The sequence below is a fragment of the Poeciliopsis prolifica genome, unplaced genomic scaffold, assembly GCF_027474105.1.
Source record: "Poeciliopsis prolifica strain line A6 unplaced genomic scaffold, Auburn_PproV2 SCAFFOLD002, whole genome shotgun sequence".
Lineage (NCBI taxonomy): Eukaryota > Metazoa > Chordata > Actinopteri > Cyprinodontiformes > Poeciliidae > Poeciliopsis > Poeciliopsis prolifica.
In genome coordinates this window covers 10268568-10294933 of record NW_026562377.1, presented here as the reverse complement: position 1 = coordinate 10294933, position 26366 = coordinate 10268568, and the positions used below count along the sequence as shown (strand labels likewise).

Sequence of the window (26366 nt, the reverse complement as noted above, 5' to 3'; positions counted from 1 at the left end):
AAGACCAACAAAGTGGAGACTGCTTTGACTTTTTCCACATAGGTTAACAACTGGTTGATGCAGCACTTAATGTTCTTGAATAACTCTGAAGAAAACTGTACTATTAAAATCTACTTAACTGCATCTTAGAATCCAGCCTTTGCTGTTTATTAACCTCAGCAGAGTTCTTTGCACTTCACTTGAAGTTTGACAGTTCCTGCTACTTTTCACCTGCAACAGCTTCCTCTTTCTGATTTGAAGTTTTCACTTCAAAGTTGGGACTAAGAAATAAAATTGCATACATTTTCATGCTTTGTCCATACTTTTTCAAGTTACATTATCACAAAAAACTGAAAAAAAGAATTACAGAAAAAGTCATGCAGAAAAAAATTATGTCGTAAGTGCACTGAAGGTATACAGCACTTTTCCAGTCATTCCAATCACTCAAAACACTTTGTCCAACAGCCACATTTACACTATCACACTCACAAACATAAACACGTTTATGCACCAATAAACAGCTTCGAAGGCAACTTGGGGTTAAGTGACATTGACATGTAGCAGGAGGAAGCTGGAATCAAGCCCACAACTTTTGGATTACAAGATGATTACTCTCTGTATTGAGCCACAGCCACTCCCATATCCATGCATTGTTGAATTTGGAACTGAAAGTGGAACTCTTGCTCCATACAAATCTGAATAGAAAAAGTTCACTGTGCTTACGTTATGCATACACAAAAAGTATCTTTATTTTTTCTAAAAACATGAAGACTAGTGGGAGGACTCAGTTAAAATGTTTAATCAAATTAATTGCAATGAATCACGTTGTAACTGAAAATCATATATTGTCAAAAAGTAACATTTTTAATTCATAAACCATTTTTACTGCCAAATTATTTCAAAAATAGACACATGAGCTCAGCAAAGTATATATTATTTTTAATCTGATTGGGGTCAAGGACTATTATACCTACAGTAATCAAAGTTAAAGTGTTTCAGGAACCCCTGATCATTATGCAGCTTATTTGAAAATAATACTTTTTTAGAAATGGACGCCGGCATTAGCATTGGGGACGTTTATGTTTGCTGTCTTAAATTGAGATGGTATTTTAGGCTTGAATAGCTTTGGTGATAGACTCCTTTCTGCACAACTTGCACAAAGCAAGTCTTTTTCAGTGCCCATCAGATAATTTTTTTGAAGCAAAAATTAATCCCCAGTGGGCCATGAAAATTGACTTTGTCACCCACCACTGTTGCTTGCAGATCCCGCTTCTGCATCAAGATTCATGTGCGCATTAGAAACACAATACTTGGTTTGGGAATATTGTATAAAAAGAAGAAAAATGCTATTAAATGCATAACAATTTGTAACGTGTTAAAACATATGTAATTAACATGTTAAAGTGCAGGCCATAAAAAAGACCTTTAATTATTGTTCACCACAGCTGATCTTACAAGATAATCTCACAACCTAAATATTAGTTACTTCAGCCTCAATGTTTTATGCCTTAGGTATTAAAAAGGTATTGCAAGCAAAACATAAGTTATAAACATAGCTGAATCTGATACTTACATGAGGCTTGAGAGTAGGTGAGCAGCAGTGATAGCAGCAGAGTGGTCACATGAAGCAACAGTGGCAAGGAGAGACGAAGAGCACCACTCGTGGCCATCTTGGCAGCGACTACAGTAGGGAGGAGGGGGCTGGGAGGGGCAGGATGGGACGAATCGATGACCTGGCCAGGGAGCCGAGGCCCCGACCGAGCAGGGATGGTCGGGGTCTTCACGCAAAACTGCTTGGCACTCTAGAAAGAGAGAAAAACATTTCTTTCAAAACCAAAGGTACATGCATTGACAGCAACCTTTAAGGGAACACTTCATGAGAATAAACAGTTTTTAATAGTCACTATTGTTAGAAATCCTTGAGAAAAAAATGACTGAACTTTGTTTTATGGTCTCATTTTGAAAAGACATTAGTAAATTCTAATTTGAGGCCGTGACAAAATCAGTCGAACATACACTCCCATTAAGTTCAGTAAATAATTCAGGACCTAGTGATGATAGGTGCTTAAATTTACTTTTTAAGTACATGATACCTCTAATCCTCAATGACTCTGATTATGGTTTTATCACTTCACTGTATTTGCTTTAAAACATGTCAGGACCATTTTATTGTACATCTAAAAATAAAAAATAAAAACTCCCAACAAATGATTAAAGTTGTTTACTGTACTGTACATCATCTAAAAACTATTAGCTTGAGGAATTTAGAGATAAAAATACCACCTTTGTCTTTGCCAAAAATGGCCTGTGACTTTGATAAACACACAGAACATAATGTGCAACACTGTTCACAATTCTTCAATGCTGCTGACAGATAATTGGTAGTTAGGTCAAAAGAGGCCAGTGACACAACAACAAGCAAAAGTGTCACATCGCACAAACCTTTAACCTTTGCATTTTCCAACAAATATCTCCTCGTATCTCTTTATCAGCAGGGTAATCACTGTCCTGTCTTTTTCACCACTTTAATCTCCTCATCCTGTCAGCATGTGCTTATCCAATTACACAAGCATCTGATGATATTCCAGACAAGGTCTTTCTGCTTTGGTCAAAATGCTGTAAATCCCTCAATACAAATGAGAATTGGGGTCAAAACCTACCACAGTTTGAGTTCTCTCATTGGTATGGCTGACACAGCACAGAGGCACCGATCGGTTACACAAACCCTTTAATTATGAATTAATACATTGAGTTCGGGGACATATCTGTTATAAGCTACAGATACTGTCAAATGTGCTGTATGAGGAAAACAAAAAGGCAAAAAATATTGAATAGTTCATTTATCGCAGTACCTCAATTCAATAAGTGAAACAAATTGTTTAGATGAAATACACACAGCTTATTTACACATTTACAATGGCACATTTAAAATAAGAATTTTATATTAGGCAAATGAAAAATGCAGACAAGTGGAGTTATTGAAAAGGATTGTTTAGGTTGTTTTGGTTTTTTTTTCAAAAGGTTTTTTTTTTTAATCTGAAAAAGTAAAAAAGTCGCATAGGAATGCATATTCTAATTTTCTGAATATGACAGTACAGCATCAGATTTCACATTGTAAAACAATATAAAGATTATTTTTCAGAGGTGTCAAATTTCTAACTAGACATCACATTTAGATTATTGCAGCTTAGTTTTTGATTGGGTTCTTCAAAGTGACAGAAAACCACACCCAATTACAATGCAACCAAGCACCCTAGAAAGCAAGCATGAAAGTCTCCTATCCTCCTTCAAAACTTCTTACCCACTCTGTCATTACATGGCACAAAACCACAGCAGACACATGCAGCTACAGGCACACTTAAGATAAAAACCACCAACACATACTGCGAAATCAATCCACGACAAAAAACTCTATTCACCTTTGAGCACCCTCTTTTCACATATGCAATTTAAACGGAGCAATTTGAGAACACGACATGGGTGCACTTACAAAACCACAAATCCAGGAAAAAAGAAAAACAACAATAGATCTTTTAAGGTGAAATCATCACAAAAAGGAGTGTTATTCAGAAGCTCTGCTCATCTTTCAATACAATACTACACACACGACCAACATGTGTGGGCTCTTTTGCGTGTGTTGCTTTTCTTTTTCTTGGCCTTGGGAGCAGGTGATGTCATTGAGGGATAACACTGAAACCTTCATAAAGAGAATACAGGAGTATCAAATTGTCTAAGAGTCTTACGGATGACGCCCCTATTGTTCTGCCAGTAAACATTGCTGCAGGTAGAGGGAATTGTGCATGCCTGTAGGGAATTACTACATCTTTGTTCACAAGATGCCAAGATTATGATTTATAGCTTCCCCCTCAGGGCATGGCCATCCTCACCTGTGGTTGCTATATAAACTGTGCCACACAATTATAAGAACTATTGTTGTTTAGCGGCCTCACCGTACATAACCTAAAGCCATGTGTGGGCTGCAGTTTAAACCTTCTTGGCACATACAATGCTTCAAGACGCCTTCTTTTTCTGGAATGTAAACAGAAACCAGAGTTCGGAGACAGTTTGCAAACGATCAATGTTTCGACAAATATCATGCGATTTTCCAGTACAAAAGCTGTCAAAAGCAAAATGAAACTTTAATTTTATTTAGACAATGCTGAGTATGACTAATAATTTTCAGAATTAAAAGGAAAACATGAAAACATGGTTATATGTTGTATTAATATGTATAGGCATTTTTATCATATATAGACATTTTGTATTATTTACAGTAGGGCTGCACAATATATGCTAAATAAGTAATATCAGCATGTGCAACATTCACATGGCAAAGATGTGTCTGGAATGTAATAACTGTTGACCAATACATTCCAAGAATGACGAGCTTGCGTTTTTATGTTAAAATGTAATGCTTAAACAGTTAGACAGTCACACAGCAGGATGCTCACATCAAACCAAACAGGTTAAAGGTCACAGAGTGATGGAAGCAGATGTGAAAAAAGAGGACAGAAAACAAAAGCCAGATATCACATCGACACCGCAATATACAATGTTATCATTTTTGCAAAATTTGCTAATGTATTGCAGCCCTAATGAATATGTATTTCATAAGGCTTGAGGATGTGGCTTAAAAGTGTATCATGATATGAATTTTATGCCAGTCAACATAAATAATTTATTAGTTTTCTGTTTTAAATATCTGACATACTGCCCAACTGGTATTTATTCAGTTTTCTCTCTAGCTGTTCTACCCATTTTCTCATTTTACTCAAGTCATTTTTTTATTTTTTTATTCTTAAGCAGTTATGAGCCACAGTGGTAAAGCCTAAAACTGCTTATGCAAGTTACTCAACAAGTTGTTGATACCTCAGTGATGAGTAAGTGAGTTATCTGATGAAACCAATCTTGTTTAGCAGGCTGTAACAGGGCGAGAGGCTGGAGAACGTTGTGTGGTTCTGGATGAGTTCAGTGAACTTTATTATGACATTTTATCAGTTGTATTCTCTAATGATGTTGATTTCATGTCTATCGCAATATATATTGTTATTAATTTGTTGCCCAACGCTGGAATTTCAGTGTAAATTCTTAGGATGTTTAATTTTAAACCAACAAACCTTACACCAAGGAGCTGCACAGTAATAGTTAAACAGTTAAGAGCAACAAAAAGGACTGCTTTACAAAACCATAAAGTCAGACATAAAAAAAATGAATGAATAGAGGAATGAAGTAAATTTTTTCATAAAAAATAAAATAGATTAAAAAAAAACTCCATAAAAGTGCTATAATAAAAAATAAACATAACATGCATGTTTATGTTTATGACTGAGAAGTTGGGCTCCACCAGAACTGAAACCCACAAGTGTAACAATGAGTCCTGAAAAGCACTTTAAAAATCTCCAAGCTTCGTATTGTACAAGAAGAATAGACTCTTCCACAAACACCAATGTGATCACCTCTACTTTTTTGTTTTGATCTTGGAACATCTAAAAGCTTCTTCTTGTCTGAATTGTATGCGCTACAGTTGGGTGTCCATGGCATAAAAGATACTAAGAACCTTAAAACCCAAATATAAAATCTTAAATATCAATACTGTACTGACAGGAAACCAGTAGTTATGGAAGCTTAGTTTCCTAGTTTCTGTTGAAAGTTGTAGTGCTCTGTGAGTGATTAGCATCCTGTCAATGAAAGTCAAGAGCCTGGTCGATTGATAAACCCTAAGCTGCTTCCACATTTATCTCAAGAAAACAGCTAATGATCAACTTCTACTGTTTTTAACACCACTTAGACGACAACTTCAACAATGACAAAAGCAATAGGCTGTTTTGTCTATTGCTTTTGTGGCAGGAAACAATTAATGTTTCACATGCAATCTCAGTGAAACTTGAAAATGGATAGTGTTGCAATACACAATAAGAGGACACTACAAAATGAATAAACTAGTGACAACTGTAAAATAACTTCATAAAAAATCTGAAGGCTAGAAATGTATACCATTTTCTATGCAGTAATCCATCAAAATGCAGCTACAGAGGCTAATCAGTGAGACACGTAGGTCGGAAACATTCCGCAGCTTAAAATATTAAAATGCTAAATTTGTTTTACCACATTCAACATACAAAATGAGTTAAACAAATGGAGATTAATCAAGTATGAAATGAATAAGGAGAAAGCACTCTTCAGCTGTAGATTAATGTGACCAAATGCATTTTTAAAGTTTAGATTGATTGCCCATGAATATATTTCACATATCAAGCTTTTAGTCCCTGTGAAAAATGTCTTCCACTCTAGATATTAACCCCATGCAAGGCTTCAGTAATTACCGCCACAATTTTCAGTGATGGTGATGGCAGTCACCGGCTATCAGGGACTCTCACTTTGACATGGTCAATCTTTAAATTCAACTCGTTTCCTCATGTAATATTGATACTAATGCATTTGATTACAGAGAGTGAGAAAGACGAAAGAGGAAAGTGGAGATGGGAAATTTGGACTATAAGCATGAAATGAGTGCAGAAGCAGTAGATATAAAACTCATCCACATACACGTCACTATACGAGTTCAGTACATTTAACACATACGTGACAGGAAAAAAAAAAAATTGTAACCGGAAATAATCAGATTTTTCCATCCACCCAGGCACACCTTCCTGTGCAAAAATTAGATTGTTAGAAACACACAGAAAAAATGTGAAGGCATTTATACTAAAGACATCTTATTCACCAGAGGAGCTGCATTAAAAATTCCTTTTATGAGATGAGAAGAAATTTCACTTCTCACACAAGGTCAAAAAGAGCACAGTTATATTTGGTGTGATGATTAAATATAATTATGTGATGTCTGCACTTAAAAAAATATATTTAAAAATGTTCAACTAGTGCAAAACGTAATAAATGTGTAAATTTTCCATAAATGTATGAATTTTGGGATATAACAGGTGAACTACTGAAATTAGGTTACCGAAAGTTTGTAATGATCAATAGACAGACATTAGTTCCACATAATGAGGAAATTTGAGTAAGAAGGGTCAACATATTGCACAATACTTAACTCTTCGTAAGTCACACCTTTTGTTTTTTTTTTTTATTTCAATAAATTAGCCAAAATAGAAACTACAAAGTTTTCCTCCAAAGTTTTAAGAGAAGAATTATTCCTTAGACATAATTTATAGGCACAAATATTTTGAAGTTACAGATTTAGATCCTGCAACATTTTTCAGCATTTCGCTTAAAGTCCTTTTAATGACATGACAGAAACTGTGCCAAGGTTTTATTCAACTGATTGAACCCCAATAGTAATGCAGCTCCACCCCTCACATTATCAAACAATACCTTGGTCTAATTGAGATATTTTATAAAAAGACTAATATTTTCTCTGTATCTTTTTTAGGTGCTGGAACTGCTGTTTGTTTCAAGACTTTAAAAAAATCTAATTTTCAAGCAAATGTTACGTTCTTTTATTGCCAACTCTAAAACTCCATCTGCTATTTATGCTTAGCCTTTAGCTACTTTCTACGACTCTGCAGTCTTTCACATTAGATGATGTTTTTTTATGCGTCAGCCCTGAGTCATAGAGCTTTTACCACAACTAGTTTACAGCCTTTCATCAACTTCCCCCACCCTTCCACAGAATGTGCAATGGGAAAATGTAAAAAGGATGTGTGCTGAGGTATGCGTTTAGTGCAAGTTAAGTTGTTTCATGTATTTGTTTGGCCATCTCTGTCAAAGTCAAAGAACAACAGCATAAGCAGAAGCACACACAGCGGTAACCCTAGTCCATGACAACTATTTGATTTTCACTATGCTAAATTATTAATAGCACTGATTCTAAGACTTATTAATAAGAAATGAAACCAACCACACATCTTCACCTTCAACACTTTTCTGAGACTTACAACTGCATTAGATTGTTGCCCATTTACAGAAAACTGTAGTGATCTTCATCTCTATACTTTGCCCTGATCATAGTCTTTCCATTCTGTTGTTCTTACCTATTTTCTCTCACGGTCATTCATACTATTATACTTGCATTGTGGATGTTTGGAGGGAAATTCCATAAATTTGCACTAAACTGTAAGATTATTATGTAAATGATCCAATGTCTTTTCTCTGTCCCGGTTACACTGTTCTGCAATCCCTTTTGTAATATGATGCAGATGTCATTAACAGCCTCTTTGGGAAGGTTCACTGGAAGAAGAAAGCTTCATTATAGGAAAATATGTGAAACACAAAGTTTTCTATACTTTCAGCATTTATGCAACAGGTCTTTGTCCGATACGACCTAGAGCAATCGAGCATAACATCAACTTTAATAACATAGACACTTATTTGGTTACAGTAAGATTTTAAAACACAGACAATCTCATGCCAACAGTCTGTTAGCATACCATGGGTAAGTTCTGTCAGGTCTGGCAAACAACACTCTTGTGGGTGGAAGTTATTACTGTAGGACATGTTCAAACTGCAAAAGGTAACAGGAAGGCTCAAAAGAGTACAGTAAAGTTGCTATGTTTATTCGTCTGATCATTTAAAATATGCTTCTTGTAGATCGTGCTGGATTTGGAAATTTGTATACATTTGGTAATCTCAGGGTTATGTCTTTTTATGTCTACTTAAAAAACCATTCAGACTTGTGGAATATTGATATATGGAAGTGTCCATAAACAGGAGATATGTTTGCTGTGAAAATATTTTTTCAGAAACAGATGGCTGTTTGCACTGGATGGGCATACAACACTGCTTTGGCCTCATTGAGAGATTGCAGATTACCCTGCCCTGGCAACCCCTCCTTGGTGTTCTTTCCCAGGGGCTTTTGCCTCAACTGTTCAATTCTCCCAAACCAACAAATAATGCCTGACACATCCAATACACCTTTCATCTGCCATCTGCAGTTCCTATAGGACATCCATAACCTTTTTCATTGATCTAAAGAACATTATGTTCTTTTTATAGCCTAAAATCATTAGCTTTTTTCCACTACTTGATGTTTCAATAATTTTCATAGCAATTTGAGAACTAAGAAACAAATGAACAAACAAGAAAAACATTGTGTTTCACAACTTCCAAATGGATTTGGAGGTTTAAAAAATGTTTTGAGGCCATATTGCCACAAGCCTGGTGAATCTTTGCCTTTCTTGTTTTCACTCTCAGGTGTTACTCTGAGTTAAATCAGCAGGAAATGGGTTTACTCTGAACATTATGAGGCAGCACTGTCATTCCAATAAACACCAAAGACTGTGAGGCTTTTAGCTGAAATCCACCTCTGCTGAGGTTGAGTGCACAGCAGCAAGAGTTGGGGCAGTGCAGCAGAGATGAACAGATTGGCAGGTTGGAGGATTGTTGGGGGTCAGGTTGACCACCAACATGTGGACTTTATTGAACAGCCATTTTATTTGCTACTGTGGGGTGAAATGCTATCTGGCGCCTGTGTAACCATGCTGTACAGTGACACAAACAATTGTAATACTTGCACACATTAAATTATTGTTTTTGCTTTTGGTGCAGTGTTGATGTCACAACCAGCAGAGATAGAGGATGAGACGGTCTATGACAGCTGTTAAGAAAATTAAGGAAGGGGGTGTATTTAGAAAACCATTGAAGAATTTATTTATTTATTTTTTTAACACATTGCTGCTTTTATGTTTAGGACAAAGAACAGGTCACAGTTGGGAGCTTCAAAAGGAGGTGATGTGAGGGATGTGGGACAGAGCTGGATAAAAAGGGGAAGCTGTTTAAGAAAGACTATGGCATGTTTAAAACCTAGATGAGGGAGGGGCGTAAGGGGGTGACATCAGTTTTTGGCTGGATGCCGACAGAGTCAGACAAGCATTGCACCGTCTGGCCAGCAGCTTGAATGCCCTTTAAATTGTACCACAGGAGGAGGAGAAAAGTTTTTGAAGGGCAATCAGGACAGATGGGGAAGCACGCTTCCTCGTCATTCTGAAAATGTGATAGGGATGGGATCGGGAGCATTGGGATGAAATTATTCTAAGTGATCAAGTAGGAGGCAGAGGAGGGAGAGCCTGGCAGGGCTGGGCATTCAGAACATTTCCTCAAAGCCCAATGCTGCATTTGGCGAGCCAAGTTGTAATATTTGCTGTGGGGTTTGAAAAGTTTCATTTCTAAAATAAGATATGTAAACTGACACCTACACAGAATGACTGCTTGCTTTTTATCAAAATTCACACCTAAGAAGTGTGTATAATAATTGAAGCAGCTCATGCTGCTTTAATAATACACATTTCTCTTTGCATTCAGAATGACACCTAAATGCCTGTCATTTAAGTTTCGTCTTCATTACAGACAGATTTGAAACAGAAAAGTGACTTATTTCTTTGTACATAAATATAGAATATCCTTCACCCTCCATTATATCTTTGTTGGGAATTACTCCTTCCACCCAAAAAAAAATAAAAAATAAAAAATAAAAATTAATACAAATATTTTTTGGAACACTTTCCTAATAAGCAACTAACACACATATTTAACAAAAAAAATGAATAAATAAAAATTACAGTTTTAGATGCTTAGGATCTGGCAATACTAGAATGTGATAACTTATGTCTCAACTGAATCTGTACAATGAAACCGCCACTTCCTCTAAATTGTTGGTGTGTCTGTATTCTTTTCTTACTGAGAATTCTTAGTAAAAAATTAACAGTAATACAACGACAGACAAGAAATGCACAGTATCATTTGTAAACGCAGAGAATAAATACTCAGCAACTTGCGTTATAGGCTGAATTATATGGAAGTTATCATCTAATGTGTAATTTCACAGTGCAAAAAGAAAATGTTAGGTAATCATATTAAAGGATATGACACCTAAACTCTCCTGTCTTACAATAAATAGAGCTTCAAACACATTTGAGATGACATTCCTTCTTTTTCTGAAGCACACACAACAAATAAACATAGTTTAAACAAACCACCTGGATTAAATTAATCTACAGTGACAAATGGAAGCGAGAAAGATGACAAAAAATTTACTTGCTCAATTTCCCGTTAGTGTCTCTGAAAGATACATGTTAATGTTTCAGGAACAACAAACAAACTCACACCTTCTTATTCAAGGACATGGTGAAACCGACACATAGCACACACACATACAGAAGATTCTTTCTGGCTCAGTTGATTAAAAACCACACTTCATTAAATGTGGTCATCTCTTTCAGGATCCCTTATTAAGGGAATAAATTGAAAATGAAGTTAATCCTAGTAATTTGCTTATAAAACTGGGCCAAATCCTATCAACAGGCTAAATAGCAGAAACCTCAATTCAACAGGCTGACTTAAGATATATCTTTATACATATGATTAGACAAAGTCAATTTCCAGCAGCACTACCCAGCACGCCACTACCCACTTATTTACTGAGAATGAAAAATGAGATTCTAAAGAATGAAAACTTGGAATATTTCAATTGATTTTTTTAATTATCGCCAGACTAGCAAAGTCTACATTGTCTAGAAGGCAAGAAAAACAGGAGATTAAACAGTAAGTAAAATATGCAAAAGGACCCATTCAAAAATGTTAAGAATCTGTGGAAATCCGACTGGAGTTAATTGTATGGTTGCTTTTCCAAGATGGAAGATAAACATGCAACCACAAGCAATGAGGGTAGCACAGAACAAATTCAGATGGCTGTTTGAGACTGGAGGTTTGGGGTGTGTCAATACCTCAATCAGTCAGTCAGTCAGACTGCACCAAGATACACCAGAGACAAATGGATGGTCTAAAGCACAGTCTATCTTTCAGCCCTGTCAGCAAGTACATTGCTGTCCCACCACCAACATCACCATTACAGACTGTGGAAAACCACTGCTTTTTACAACCATTTTATAAAAGATTAAGAAACATGTAGCACAGAAAGTGACACTTTTACAGATGTGTAACAAAATACTTATGTGCTAGAATTCAGTTTACAGCAGACAAACTAAGAGCCAAAAAAAATCTATAAACAGACAAGTATACTTAACCTAAAGCAAGCAAAAAAGCAAAAATAGATCAGCAAGTTACTATGTACAGTGACCTCATATTTACAGTAGAGATTATAAAAAAAATTAACCATAAATTGAAATATACCACAAAAGAAACACCCACAGGCAGTTTCAGTTTCAGTATTTTTGGAGATCAGAGAATAAACAACTTTCAGCTAAAATTTACCAGATTTTTTTCTAGATGGGTATCTGACAACCCAGCATTTAAAAAAGTCCCACTTTCATTGCATGGACACACTGCAGCCCAGGCCACCTTATGTGACCTGGGTTTTGCTTAATGACCGATAGAAGATGGGTGAGTGGAGGGAGAAATTCAATTTGAAGGTTAAAATGTTGCAAGATCCATATTAATGTGTCCCTCTACAGCTGCTTTTTGAAACACTGAGGCCTTGTCATAAATTCCCCCTCGATGGCAAGAGAAAGAGTTTGTTTGTTTTCAACAGACAGAGGGTTATTGTGGGAGACTGGCATGCATGTGGGCAAAACCCAGAAGACGAGAGCCGATGATAATGGAACTAGGTTCCAAGAAATTCTTTCTCACAAGCGTTGCATACAGTGATCACATGCTGCTTCCAAACAGGCAGCTACACCTCCTTTGAAAATTCACACAGCCTGAGTAGTGTGTTTACAAAGTCAGCTGTCACTCCTTCCATACCCTCCACCCTTTGACCCTTTTACTCCCACAAATGACCTCCCCACCATGATCAACCCTTCCAACACCCACTGCGCCCCTGTCCTTGTGTGCTGTTGACTTGAGAATGAATTTCACACTAGCTCAGAGAGAAATGGGTGTTCTGGGAGGGTTAGCAGTGTGTTCAGGTCAAAGGTGAAGGGTCAGGCAGATGGTAAACCTCTTTTTTTTATTTTTACTCTTAACATTCCTTCACAGCAGGGCATCTTTAGCTGACCATCAATCTCTGCCCGATTTAGCTAGGGTGCATTCAAGTTATTTTTCACCATATGTAGGTTTGCTTCCGAGTTACACTTATGCTATTGCATGCATATAAAGTAGTTTTGCAGGACTGCAAAGCACAAAGGTAAATTTATTCTTCAGAATTCAGAAAAGATGAAAACGGCTCCCTGTCGTTAAGCGGTGGATGGTGGTTGCTGGGTTTGTTTGTTTCCCTGCCTGCAGTGCCCACACTCAATTTAACTAGTGGTAGACTGAGTGGGGAGCTTTTCAGTTCTGCAACTAATGCATAAAAAAATCCTTCTCTATCCTGCTGTTTTTTTATTTTCTCTCCATGTTTGTCATTTTACCACTGTGCACTCCTATGCAGTGTATTGGCCTGTTGAGTGCTATGCTGAGAAAGGTGGCGAAAGACAGCAATAGCATCTGACTTTACCTTAAAAAATAAAATAAAATAAATCGAATAAGTGAAGCATACGTGCATTTCTGATGAGACCAGTTTTCAAGTAATGATTTAATTTAACAAAATAAAAGAATCACCATCAAGCTCCACTAACATGAAATATTATGTTGCTGTGGAAGCTCTAGAACTGTTTTAATACATTGCAGAATTTTCTAGCGTAATCTCCCTGTTTACAGTCAAATAACAGCATCTTAACAGGATGAAAGTCGGAACTTTAAAAATATTATTTTTGTCATTTTAAATGATCTAAAGGTGATCTCATAAATGTGCCATAGGTCACAAACTGGTGACTGATTTTCTTTAGGACTATTTTGTCATTAATTGTGGAAATTATCCAGGTCCTGAAGCAGCAGCACAGCCTCAGATTATAACACTACCACCTCATTGTTGGACAATAAGTGTGATTTTCTTTCCTTGGAATGGTGTGTAAGTTTTACACACACTCTAATGGAATACCTTCAAAACAGTTTTACTTTAGTTTCATCAGTTCATTTTCAAATATTATGTTTATTCGGATCATCACAATGTTTTAGCAAATGTAAAATAGGTGTTTGTGTTCTTTTGGTCAGTAGAGTTTTCAATCTTGCAATACTGTTGCAAGTTTTGCTTAGTCTCTTTAGATTTGGTGAACCAGAAAACCTGAGCTCAACAATAGGTAAGTGATGTCTGCATTGCCTTGGATGCTGTTCTGGGATTTTTAAGACCACTTAGATGAGTTGCTAATACACTCATGGGAAGTTTTAACACTGTTTTATGTCCATTGTTAAAAAAACTGTAAATAGAATCATCCTTTGTAAATAATATTCATGTTTTCTTTCTCTCGTGTTTTCTTGTCAGTTGTTTGATGAACTAAAAGATTTAATTCTGGAAAAAAAAACAAAGAACTGAAGAAATCTATAAGGAAGCTAATCCTTTTTTCACATTACTGTAAATGCAAATTCTGAAATGCAAAGGACCAAACAGTGAATCCCAGTTATGCTCTTTAAATCACTAAACGTAGATTGTCTATTAAAAATAAACACTTAGCAGAAACTCCAAATGAAACACACAACCTTGTTACATTTGTCCAGGTCAGTGTTTCCCAACCCTGGTCCCAAAGGCACACAACCCTGCTGTAATATGCCTGTATTAAATTATTGCGGCTCAACAAACACCTGTTTATCAGCTATCAATTGAAATCAGCTGAGCTGAAGCAAGGAAACTCCTAAAGCATGCGGGGCAATGTGCCTTCAGGACTAGGGTTGGAGAAACACTGGTCAGGGTGACGGATAATAAAGCTTGGTGATGGATGTGAGTGGTAGTGCAGTCTGAGACAGGAGGTTGCAGAAACAAATGGATCTATTGTACAGCGCAAAGACAAAACTGATCCAGTGCCGGTGACCTGCAGAACAAAAAACAGTTTTTAGAGAAAGACTGCGTGTAGGAGAGATTGACACAGGATGGTCTTGGGTAAGCTTGGATGACAGAGACTGCATTGTGTCTATGTGTTGGCATTGAACACTGTGCTCAGGAGAACTTTGGCAGCGATGTTTGGGCAGTGTAACTTCTGTTGTCCTTAAATCTCACAGCTTAAAACAGAATCTTCTCATTTTCAGTGAGTTGAACTACACAGACAACAAACAGAATCTTCTTCAAATCTCTGAATGAGAGATTTATAGGCCCTGTTCTACAGGGCCTCGAGACATGTCTAAATATTTTTGAAGTCCTCGTCTTGTTGCCTTGAATTTAAATTCACTTCTGATTTTAAGATTAGACACGAGGTCACGCATATGGTTTGTTCACAATTTATAATTTTACTTATTTTAAGCTTGCAGTCTTTGCTTTAAAAGAAATGTAAACACATAAAGGCATTATGGAATTACAAAGTCTTCTTAGCCAAAAGTTTGAAGTTTGGAGAGCATGCATTTGCATTAGGTTTTCACAATATATCGCAAAAATTTCTAATTATTATGTGCTGGTTTTAAAGAATTGTTTTGAATACTAATGTTGTTGGCTGCTACTTTTCAGGTGTCAGAACTTGATGGCTTAGATTCCAGTGGTACATCTGGCCTGTTGGATAGAGCTCGCTGCAGTAAGGGTGCACACTTGACAGATGCTAAAGGTCAAGATATCAAAAGGTCCGACAGAGGGTTGGAAGTTTTGTGACGACTGAACATGTATATTTGTTGCAACAGATATATTTAGCAATAATTACATGACTTCCTGAGGCAGTGCAGTTCTAATTATTTTTCGAGGTACATTCAGAGATTATAATTTTACAAGTGTTCAGTGCCTTAAACAATAACTAAGAAGCCTACTTTAGTCTTTAGTATGAAAATGATCCGGCTAAAAAGCTAAAGGAAAAAAAGTGGTGTTTCGGATATGTCATTGGCCAGATACTGGTATCTAGGTACACTATATTTTAAAAAGCTTTGGTTTTAAATAGCAAACATCGACCCTTTCTACAGATAAAAGCATGCCAAATGAGACCAGGAAAAATGCAAGAGTGACCAAATTTTTCTCTGAGCGTATTGAGCCTACAAAACTGCCCCATTCTCCATCTGTTTCTGTCCACTCGTGGTCAGCTGGCTGAAGGAAAGGCTACTTATTTCTCTTGCTTACAGGAAAGACCAGCTGTCTGGAAACAGTTTTACTTGAATAAACAGGGACAGTCATGGTGTGGAAACTAAAGTAGCTCCACCCATCACTCCTAAAGTCACACTGTTTTGATTCTGTAGACATTATGTATATATCGGACGAGTTAAAGAGGGATAGGATTTAGCACATCATTCTTCCCTACCCTTTTCTCAAACTAAGATTGATGGTTTTTATTTTTCCGATACCTAATTTTTCTTCAGGTAACATTTATTATTCCTATCTTCAAAACACAGATTTCTTTCATTCACTCATTCAAACTGCAGTTGGCAAGCTAAAGGGCTCTGCTTGTATGAGCCAAACTGCAGAAAGCAGTTCTTATTGCCGCAGTTATATGACGATTGTTCGTGGAGTCATGTCATCCACCCCTTTTTGTCACATCCCCCCTGCCAACCTTATCACCCCACTTTCCATGTGAAACTATTGTGTGATTGGTCTGAATTCGTGGGCAAGTTTACTTATGCAGGATACCACCCCAAGATACTCGACTTCCACAAGCTGGTCAAAGACAGGAATAGATAGATTTGAAAAGCAATCGTCCAAGATTTTGAGTAAATAGATACTGAAACATTAAACTCTCACAGCGCGGTTCTGGTCCGATGCAGCGAGCAAATGTCTCATGGACGCCGTCTGGCATGCATGTTAAGCACCTAGCTATAAGTTGGCTGATGGAGAAGGTAGCTCTGTAAATTAAGATATCTCTTAAATCTATGAAGCAAATGAAAATCACATTAATTGATTTAGCTGTAAAAATGCATAGCTTATATTATTTTTCTAGTAAAATAAATGATTTATTTATTTTTTTTCTGTCAATGCTACAAAATATTCTCACCAAAAGATTATCATACCAAATCACACCCAATTAATCTTTGTACCTGTAATATCTTTCTGTCTGGCCACAGCGAGTATTTGACATTGTTCCCAATAGGGTATATTTGACTACTGTTTTCAGGATGATTTTAGTTTATCAAAAATAATTTTGTGATTAAACAATTTGAAGATAAACACTTAAAAATTGTTTAATATATATTTGCGCCTTCGGTCAGGGTCAGAAGCAACATCTTGAGTTGGAGGGCCATTTGAAAGGTGGAATGAAAACACGCCCCCTCTCAGACTTGTGCCGTAAAAGATGGAAGTTTCACACCATAGCTCCAGCGTTTCTTTAAGGGCTTATCAACAGAACAAAATCAAAACATCAGGGGGCAAAAGTAGAACTGTAATGAGGAGATATCAAGGAGCAACAAACAAAATAATCAAAAGGGAGGATGGGAGAAAAAAAGAAAAGGAAAAAGAAAAAAATCAAGCCAGGCTGCCGTACCACCAAGCTGCTCATCTTCTTGGCGTCTGATAGAGCACTGGCTTTCATTCAAATGGAAGCCCATTTATTTATTTTTTTATTTTCCATAGCTTTTTTATTTTTCTAGTTACTCACCATGAGCGTGACGCACAACACTTTCACTTGGGCCTTATTTTACATTTTGGATCATTATCATTTTGATTTTATTTTACATATATAAGTGTATATATTGTATATTTCCTGGATTGAAACAGATGACTGTATTTGGACGAAACCTGTCGTTTTTGAAATGCATGCAGGCTGGAATCCAAAGCTCATAATCACAGTTGAGGGAATAGGCAGAGTTGAGAGTCACGATTCAAAGCAAGAAAAGAATAGAGGAGGAGAAAAAGAGAGGCAGAGGGAAATAATGGTAAATGATGACAGCTTTGTATAGAGGGGAGAATTGGTATTGATATCTTTTTAAACACAGCCTTAAACAAAGTAAGCTAATAAGAAATTACTGCAACTGATACAGAGTTTTCCGATTCTACTGAAATACAGCTGGATTGAATGTCTTGAAATAAACCAAAATGTATTCACATTACAAACACATGAACAAGAGTTATTTTTGTGTCTCTGTACTTGTGCAAAATATGTGTGCATAATGTGTCTGTTTGTGGTCAGTCACTTTGGTGCACCTCAAGCTATTCAGCTGTCGTCAAGCTCACTCAGCAAGAAGCGGGATGCTCCATCTGGTCAAACGTCCCCTCTTCAGTCTTTTTCTAAGACTCCACATTAATGAATGCATGTTGTCTGGAGTTGTTTGACTACATGGATGTGAGGCTGAGCTTCAGCATGGATTACTTTGGCTTTTGCTATCACATGCTCCAATGCAAATTCAAGAAAATGCACAAATGAGAATATATTTTTTCTGCAGACGCACACACGCACGCACACACTCATGAGCAAATCAGCTTAGCAACCACTATAAAGTTAATCAGTATTCTATTCCCATTTCATCCCTTATTTCAGGCTTGTGTTTCTTGTCATGATAGCAGAAAAGCCTCTGAGGTAATTTGAAGACAATGACAAGAAATAAGAGGATGGGGAGTCAAGTAGACAAACCCATCAGGCCCCAGAGTAGGCTTGCATACTGTCAGCTTAAGAGTGCAGCATGTGCTCAGCTCTGTAAAATATATTTTCTATCAGACTAAATTAGTCGCCAGTAATAAAAATGCCCCAATGTTCCAACAGAAAAGATTTCATAAAAGAAGTGGATTATGTCTTCTTCTCAATCATTATATTACATTTTAATGCACTTCATAGTTATTACATTTCCTGCATGGCCATTCTTTCTTTCCGAGGAAATTTTAGGAAGACTTTTAAAAGGCCAAAGTTGAAGGAACACTGAAGAGGTCTCAATTCGCTTAGAGATCTCACAAAAAATTGGAATTAAATGTAATGAGTGGAAGTACTTTCTGTGCTCCAGATATTAAGTGTAGGTTTGAAATAAGAGCATAGCAAGCGTGTCACTAACAAGGTCCCCGCAGGCCGCTGCAGCCACCTGGGCATTGCAGCGAAAGCTCGTTGTCAGGTTAAACTGGTGAGATCCAGAGCAACGACAGCGACATGCAGCATTTTCCATCGGAGTGGCAGAATGTGTGAGCACAGTTGTCTGCATTTGTGTGCAGGCAACATCAGAGCTGAAGTGCAGCTGGCTGCCATTTCCCTGCACCATGGAAATGTGAACCAGCTTCCCCTTCTTTACCCATTATCTGCAGAAGATAACACAGAAGGCTTTGTGCCACACAAGCTACAATTTTCCCTCTATTCCTCATTATTTCATTATCATTCCTGTCTCTCTGTCTGCATCATCTCATTATTAATGCTTGACATATATTTCCTCTCACATCAGTGGAATTACCTGTAATGTTTTGACTGTAAGGTGGAATGCTTTTGCTTGAACGTATGTCGTTGGTGTACAACACATGCAATTGAAGGATGAAATTCACATTCCAACCGGGATCTCTTTCTATCAGCAGAAAGAGAAAGAAATCAATTGAATCCTCTTTTTAATACTAAACCACAAGGAAAATGTGTTTGGCAACTAAAAAAGTTGTTTGCTTTTATTCTGGTTGAGACTTATTTATTTTAAACCTATTTACATCTAAATAGCAAGGACCCCTGTGCTGCAATGCAACCAGCAAATCAACACATCATTTGGTATTTTACATAAATTATTCCTTATTCATATTTTAATCAGGCAGTGGTGGATTGATTTTTCTTCCCCACAAACTTATTTCATAATTTAGTAATGAAAGCAATGGTGAAAGAGCTTTTCCATTCATGTTTACAAAGTTGTTTTAGAATATTTTCTATGAAGTGCCATTCATACCCTTTCTTTCTCTGCTTTCCCTGCTCAAATTTCTTTGGTCATTAGTTGTTTTCTTATAGTTCTTCCAACAATCCCCACTGGACTGCAACATCATCCTTTTCTCCTCTGGCTCTCATGTCAAGCATCTCTTATATGCATGCTGTTTTCCTTGTTTTTTGTTTTTTTTAACATCTCTCTTTCAGCCTGCGTCTGTCTAGTTGGCTTTCACTCCTCTCTGAGAAGAGGAAGGAGAAGAAACAACAACTTGGTGATCTAGTCTTCACAAAGAAATGTTAAACAGACAGGGTCAGAGCAACCAGACCACACACACAGCAGCATGATTTGGGTTTGATAAAACCAATTAAAATACAAAAAAGAAAATCTTAATTAAAAAGGTAATTTGATGAGAGATGTTTCCAAACTCAACTAAATCAGCTCTACATTTAGTCTTCTAATTAGCCGAGCAAAGCACACAGAAAAAACTTGAAAGGTTAATAAATAAGAAAAATTAGGGTAAAAAATGTTTAGTGGATCATGATCCACTAAACATTTTTTACCCTAATTTTTGAAGTCGATTTTTCATTTGAGACTGCTAATATTTTTCTCATGTTTTTTTACTGAAGATTTTAAATGTAAAATACTAACATTCCAGAAATAGAATGAAGAGCAGTTGGAAACAGTTGGAAAATCACCTAGGAAAAATACTTTGGTTCTTCGTAAAGGTTTCTATAGCCAAAATTTACAAAAGGTACTCTCTGGTGGAGTTCCAGGAACAAAGACACCCGCACACTGTCAACAAGCCACTGTGAAACAAACAGAACTGTTCTCAGACCAAACAGTGAATCTTTCAATAAACAGTCACCGAGATGCATCCTGCTCCTCATTAAAAACAGAGGAAAGCCTGTCGCTTGGCCCTGTGGAGTAATGAGGAAACGGGAAGGTATGTGAGGTAGGGGGTGAAGGCAAGGGGAGTCCTCAAATGACATCCTGACATTTGAGCCCGAAACAAATGGATCAATCATGATTTAATTATTCATTTTACTGTTCACTGTGGAAATCAAGGTGTTTGGGATAAAGAAGGAGAAGAAAAGCAAAAAGGAAGAGAAAATGAGAAACAACCAACAGCATGGATGCTATTTTTTCATACTGATTATATAAAACTGATGCGCTGCTGTAAATACAGTTTGTTGTAGCTATGTCTACTCAAGGACATTTCTGATCTACCATGGTTTTGTAACAATAAACTTAGAATATTCCTATGAGAGTATTTCGGTGGTATTCAATAATGAATCTGTAATAGATTTTGTCTTCGTTGCACTTCTCATCCCTTAGGCTATGCTCAAGGGTGTTTTAATCTTGAAGTAAAAGTTTTTCATGCCAAATTTCTATTTATAGAGAAGTCCCAATCCACTGAATGGGATTCATAAGCTATGGGACAAAATCCAGTCCCAAATACATTTCTACCAAATGATAGAAATGTAGTCGTACTCTTTCAACAACTACGACATCATATTTAATTACAGCGTTTTTCTAATTGTATTCAATAGAACCATGTTTGTTCTGTGGCATTTTCTTACAAATAAAAGTTGGAATCTGAGCTTTGACGCATTTCTTTTCAATTTAGGGCTCAAGTTAAGCAGGATCTTTCCTACAGACATTGAAAAGGCTTGATTTTTCCCTTTTCTTTAGCCAAACAAAACTCTTTGTCAGCTAATAATATTAATTATTAAACAAAGTTTACACTCTTTTCCCCACACAACCACTGCCATATTAAGAAAATTGTATTGCAAGTTACCAGCAAATGTCAATACAAACTGATGGTAAAATTGAGCTGCATAGTTCAATTTGAGCAATTGTTATTGTGCAGCAATATCAACAAATAGGACATAATGCTCAAGACAGTCTATTTATGAATGTAACTCCCAAGAAGAAAATATGCTTTCTAGAAACTGATTGTTCCGTCGCTACTTGATTTCTCTTCATTTATTTTTAATATATAGCAACATTTGCAATAACTGTGCTTCCATAAAGAGTGATTCAGTATGGAAATTGGGCTGAGCAGATGGTTTGGAATAGAAATTACTTTTGAAACTTTGGGCAGCATTTTTCAACTCGCCATTCTCTGTCAAGTTACTTTTATGATAAATTTAAACGGCAAGTTATTTCTGCCCTTTAAGTTTAAAGCGCTGTTATTTCTGTGGATAAACCACAGAAATAACAGTTTAGCACACAATTAGCACAAAAAACTCTGACATAAACAGTATTTTTTATTTAATGTCAGCAACTATTTTATGCTTGAGGTAAATTTTATTTTTATTTTTCCAAACAATATTAATATCGTTTTAAACCAGTTTGAGCAAACTTCAATCCTAGGAACTAGGAACAGGTTAGGGTGACATACATTACAAAAACATAATGAATCTTGACAAATTTTTGCTTTGAATTTTGGCATATGTACTGGTTGTGTTTTTACTAAAGTGTGTCTCTTGAGACTTTTGCCAGGCCATGATGGCCCAACGCCTATTTAGAGACATTCTTTTCAACATGCAGTCAGAAAGCACATTATGTCTTGTGTCGCAACAGCCCCTCTGTTTTCAAGAAACTCAATATGCCTGTTCACGAACTCCCTCCCAACCCCTTGCATTCCACAGATAGAATGGATGGCCCTGCTTTGGTTGACATTTTAATGAGTGTGTGTGGGAGAGTGGGTCCAAGAGGGTGGCGATGGAAGGGCACACACAAGCCCGGCCCCTATACGCAGACATAGAGCCCCACTGAACCCCACTGAGAGCAAAGGATAACCTCCACGCAAGCATGAGCACTCACAAAGACAAATATACCAGTCATATTTGACACACGCATGTGTGATTTGACACACATGCAAGTCATCAACAAACCAACCCCATCTATTACATAAACTGTCTCCTCAACCTTTAGTAAAATACTTTAGCCGAAATGCCAAGGTCATGCACTAATTTCCACTTTATAACCCCTATAAATGATTGGCCAACAGCTAAACTTGAAATAAGCCAGTAAGAGAAAAAAAAGCCATGTTTTGTTGCTTATAATTAGAACATGATTTCAATGCGGTGCAGACCACAAAAGCCTTAAAAATGTGAAAAATATTATCCATTTAAAATTCACACAGAACCACCATGGTGCTTAGATAACCCAGAGACTAGGTTAAGGGTGGATTTCTTCATGGATTCAAGGTTAAACAATGTTGGCTCTGGCCACCAACACAAGAATACACATGAGCATACATTTTAGAGTAACAACAGGTTAAAAAACATCCACTTTTTTTTTTTTACTTAGAAAGATTTGAAATGCAGAACTGACTTAAAATTAAGATACAAACCATAGATTTTATCAATCTTCTTTATGTCACTTTCACATCTCTTTACAAAATTTCTCATTTTATTCTCAATCACTATCTACATCGGAGAAAAAACTAATTACGGAAACATCTAGTAAGAATATAAAGTTGAGTAATATATATATGTGATCAGATCCAGATAAGAAGATTTTTTACACAATAACTTAGGGGGCACCCATAGATCGTTAGCCTAAGCAGTGGCAGATTATATTAACCTTTTATAAGAAGTGTTTGCATGTGGAAAGAGAAGTAGAAGACGGGGTTTGGAGAGCGATTACTTCAGTACAGCTGATGGGTTGAATTAATGAGATTGTAGGTATCTGCATGGCTGCACATTTTGACTAGACTCTGGATGAAGACATAGTAAGAGAGAGAGAAAGGAAGAAATAAAACAGAAAAAGAGAGACAGAGAGAGAAAAGAAGAGAAAGCAAAAAAAGAGAAGAAGTGAGTAGTGAGGAGGTCAGGGCAAGCAAAGAAGGTGAATAACGGACACAAGCACATGTTGCCGTTGAAAGCCTCTCATCTCCAGCTCCCCAGTTATAACCTTCAATTAACCTTCCTCCTGAATAAAAGAGTGTATGAGTAGTCTGGGTAGGTGTGAGTGTCTGTGATTGTGATGTGCTGGCATTTTCTCCTGTGCATGTATGTATGTGTGCGTGAGAGAGCGAGACAAAGAGAGAGAGAGAACACAGTCTCACTGACTCCCATGCATCTGTTTTTGCTCAGCTGAAAATCGATTTTACCTACCCCCACTTTTCTGCACGCATCTGAGCCTCATTGAAATTCAAAACACTCAAAACACACAAATCTTTATTAGTTTAGTGTTGCTGAGCTCTGGATACCCAGTGAAAAAAAAAGAAGTAAAAAAAAAGACTGGGCACACATGGAGACACTAAAACATCAGCAACATGTCAATTCAAAGGCAACTGGATGAGTTCCAAACCGTAATCACTGTGTGCAGTAAGATTTTTACAAAGGTCGAGGCTAGACTACATGTTTGTATCAGTTTTGCTGGTTGTCCCCCTCAAAAAGACTGCATGTTAATGCCAAACCAAACAGCTTGGAGGCTTCGGCTACAAATCTGAATGTTGTCCTCAGCAACCTCAAAGCAATGAGTGATTCGTTAAAAGCTCTCTTGAATGGAAATAGACCACAACTAAGATAGTTGTAAAGAATGGACAACGAATAAGTCTATTAAGACATGGTTGAGTGAGTTTGGTGTAAAAGAACTTTGTCTGACTTATGCAGAGTCCTAACCTCAACCCAAACAAGACTGCAAGCCAGGACTTTTCATTCAACATCAATGTCCTTGTAACTTGTCCTTTATAGAGTAATGAATGATATTGAAATGATGCAGAAAAACAAACAAAAAACAATGCAACAATATTGTTTGTTCACCAATGTGATTTTAATTGTTGAAGCAGAAATAAGCTTTCATCATTTTCCCCAACATGAAGGTAAATGCTTTAAGCTTCCTATGTCTGGGTTTGAGGCCATTATTTTTCAAGGAAACGGTGCTTCAATTAAGGGCTGCACTGACTTAATTTCTTCTTGAGCTGACCAATAATAATATGCCTTGTTAGATTTAAGAACCTTCCCTTCACTTTCAAATTGTTTATGTGGGTACTTGGTGTGAAAAGGAAACAGAGTAACGAGCGAAAAAGGAATGATTAGTAAGCACAGTGAGAACACAACTGGATAAATAGTGACAAAATAAAGTTAGCTCTGCATCAGCATGAGTGTATCTGCAGTGAAATTAAAGTGCTGTTTCCCATTTTCTTTAATGACTGGAATTAATTTAATAATTTTTAATTCAGCCTTTAAAATGTTGAACTGGATCCACCATGAACAGATATTTTAGACTTTTATTTATTTTTTGTGTGTTTTTTAAAATGTTTTTCTGGCATTAAGTCCACCCTAGAATTAGAGAAGTGTAACAACTGCAAAATGTGGACAAATCATCCCTGAAACAAACTGTTCTACTCCAATTCATCACCCACAGCAGAAAAAGTACCTTTTCCACAGGTTGGAACACTCCACTCTTTTCACATTAGAGAATATGTTTTATATTGGGTGAGGAATGATTAAGGAACAAGGGAGAAGGTGGAAATGCTCAAATGGGACAACAGGTTGGTCTTTTTTTTTAAGACAATATTTAGCCTGTTGCTACACTCTGCTTCCTCAATACTAAAAATAGCAAGCTGTAGCCTTTAGGTGTATGTTTCTGTGAGTGCATACTCAACATAGCAGCACACAAGGAAGGTTGAATAGAAGCTAATGAAGGCCGTGTAAACAGTGAACATCTGTGCAAGCCTATTCGAACTTCAAAAACCTACTAGGCTGCGGAGGGTGCATGTGTGTGTCCATAAATTTTGAAAACCACACCCAGTTGAGTTTCACTCCCTTCTCTATCCAATAACCAACTGAGTTTGCCCATCCCCCTTGTCTGCATTCCACCAGACTTGAGGGGCCCTCAATAGCTTCCTGACTGCTACTTTATGCCGTTCATACACCCACCACTTGAAGCACACATGCTTGGTTTATGTTGATAAATAGGAATTTAACAGAGAGCAACTGTAGGCCCACAAGACACTTAAGTAGTGGTGCTTACAAGAACATGTATATACATCGTGTATCTGTATTTCCACAAATCTACAGTACCAAAAAAAGGTGCTGCCTATTGACGGGGACCAGATGCATAGACGTGCTTGTCAACATTCAGATTTGTTGGCGTTTGTTCTATTTCACAACCATTTAAGCAGCTGTGCACAAACATTTTTCAACCATATTTCAGTCTTGACTGATCTACTTTTGCAAGTATCTTGGCTCAAATGAACACAAGGCATGATTTGTTTGTCTGACTTTGTGAGAAACTCTGTGGCTGCCTTTGGATTTCAGCAGCATGCTGACATGTTTACATTTTTCTCATATATCAAGGATTTTGGTCCAAATCTATGGTAAAGAATAATGTCCAGAGATTCACTTTGTAAATTGGAGAATCCTAACAGTTACAGATCAAAATCTGTGACTGAAGAATGAAAGAAAAGAGCAAATGTAGACTGAACATATACATGTTCACCAGAACCGGGACATGAATAAAGGGGACATTATATACAGACAGGAGGGACACAATTTGCTGTAACAGACTCAAGATAATTGGCCATGTGCAAGTGAAAGAGTGGGTATGTATGAGTGCGATTGTATGTGTGCATGTGTTCATGTGGTAACTTCTGGGCTTTGCATTGCAGTGTTTGGAGGTTTATCCAGACAGATTTGGAATCTGCCAGGCTAATAAAGTAAAGTAAAGAAAAAAATACAATATTAATAATACAGCACAAGAGTGTAAGTATT

At 36.9% G+C, this 26366-nt stretch overlaps 1 protein-coding gene across 7 annotated transcripts in view; it reads right to left on the bottom strand.

Moving 5' to 3' along the window:
- Positions 1-26366, bottom strand: part of ptprsa (protein tyrosine phosphatase receptor type Sa) — a 239569-nt gene that overhangs the window by 132395 nt on the left and 80808 nt on the right. For all 7 annotated transcript variants that reach the window (XM_055054714.1, XM_055054740.1, XM_055054749.1 and 4 more), the window contains one exon: positions 1553-1781. In XM_055054714.1, the coding sequence (XP_054910689.1) occupies positions 1553-1649 (97 nt within the window). In that variant the 5' untranslated portion in view covers positions 1650-1781. The remainder of the gene's footprint in view (positions 1-1552; positions 1782-26366) is intronic.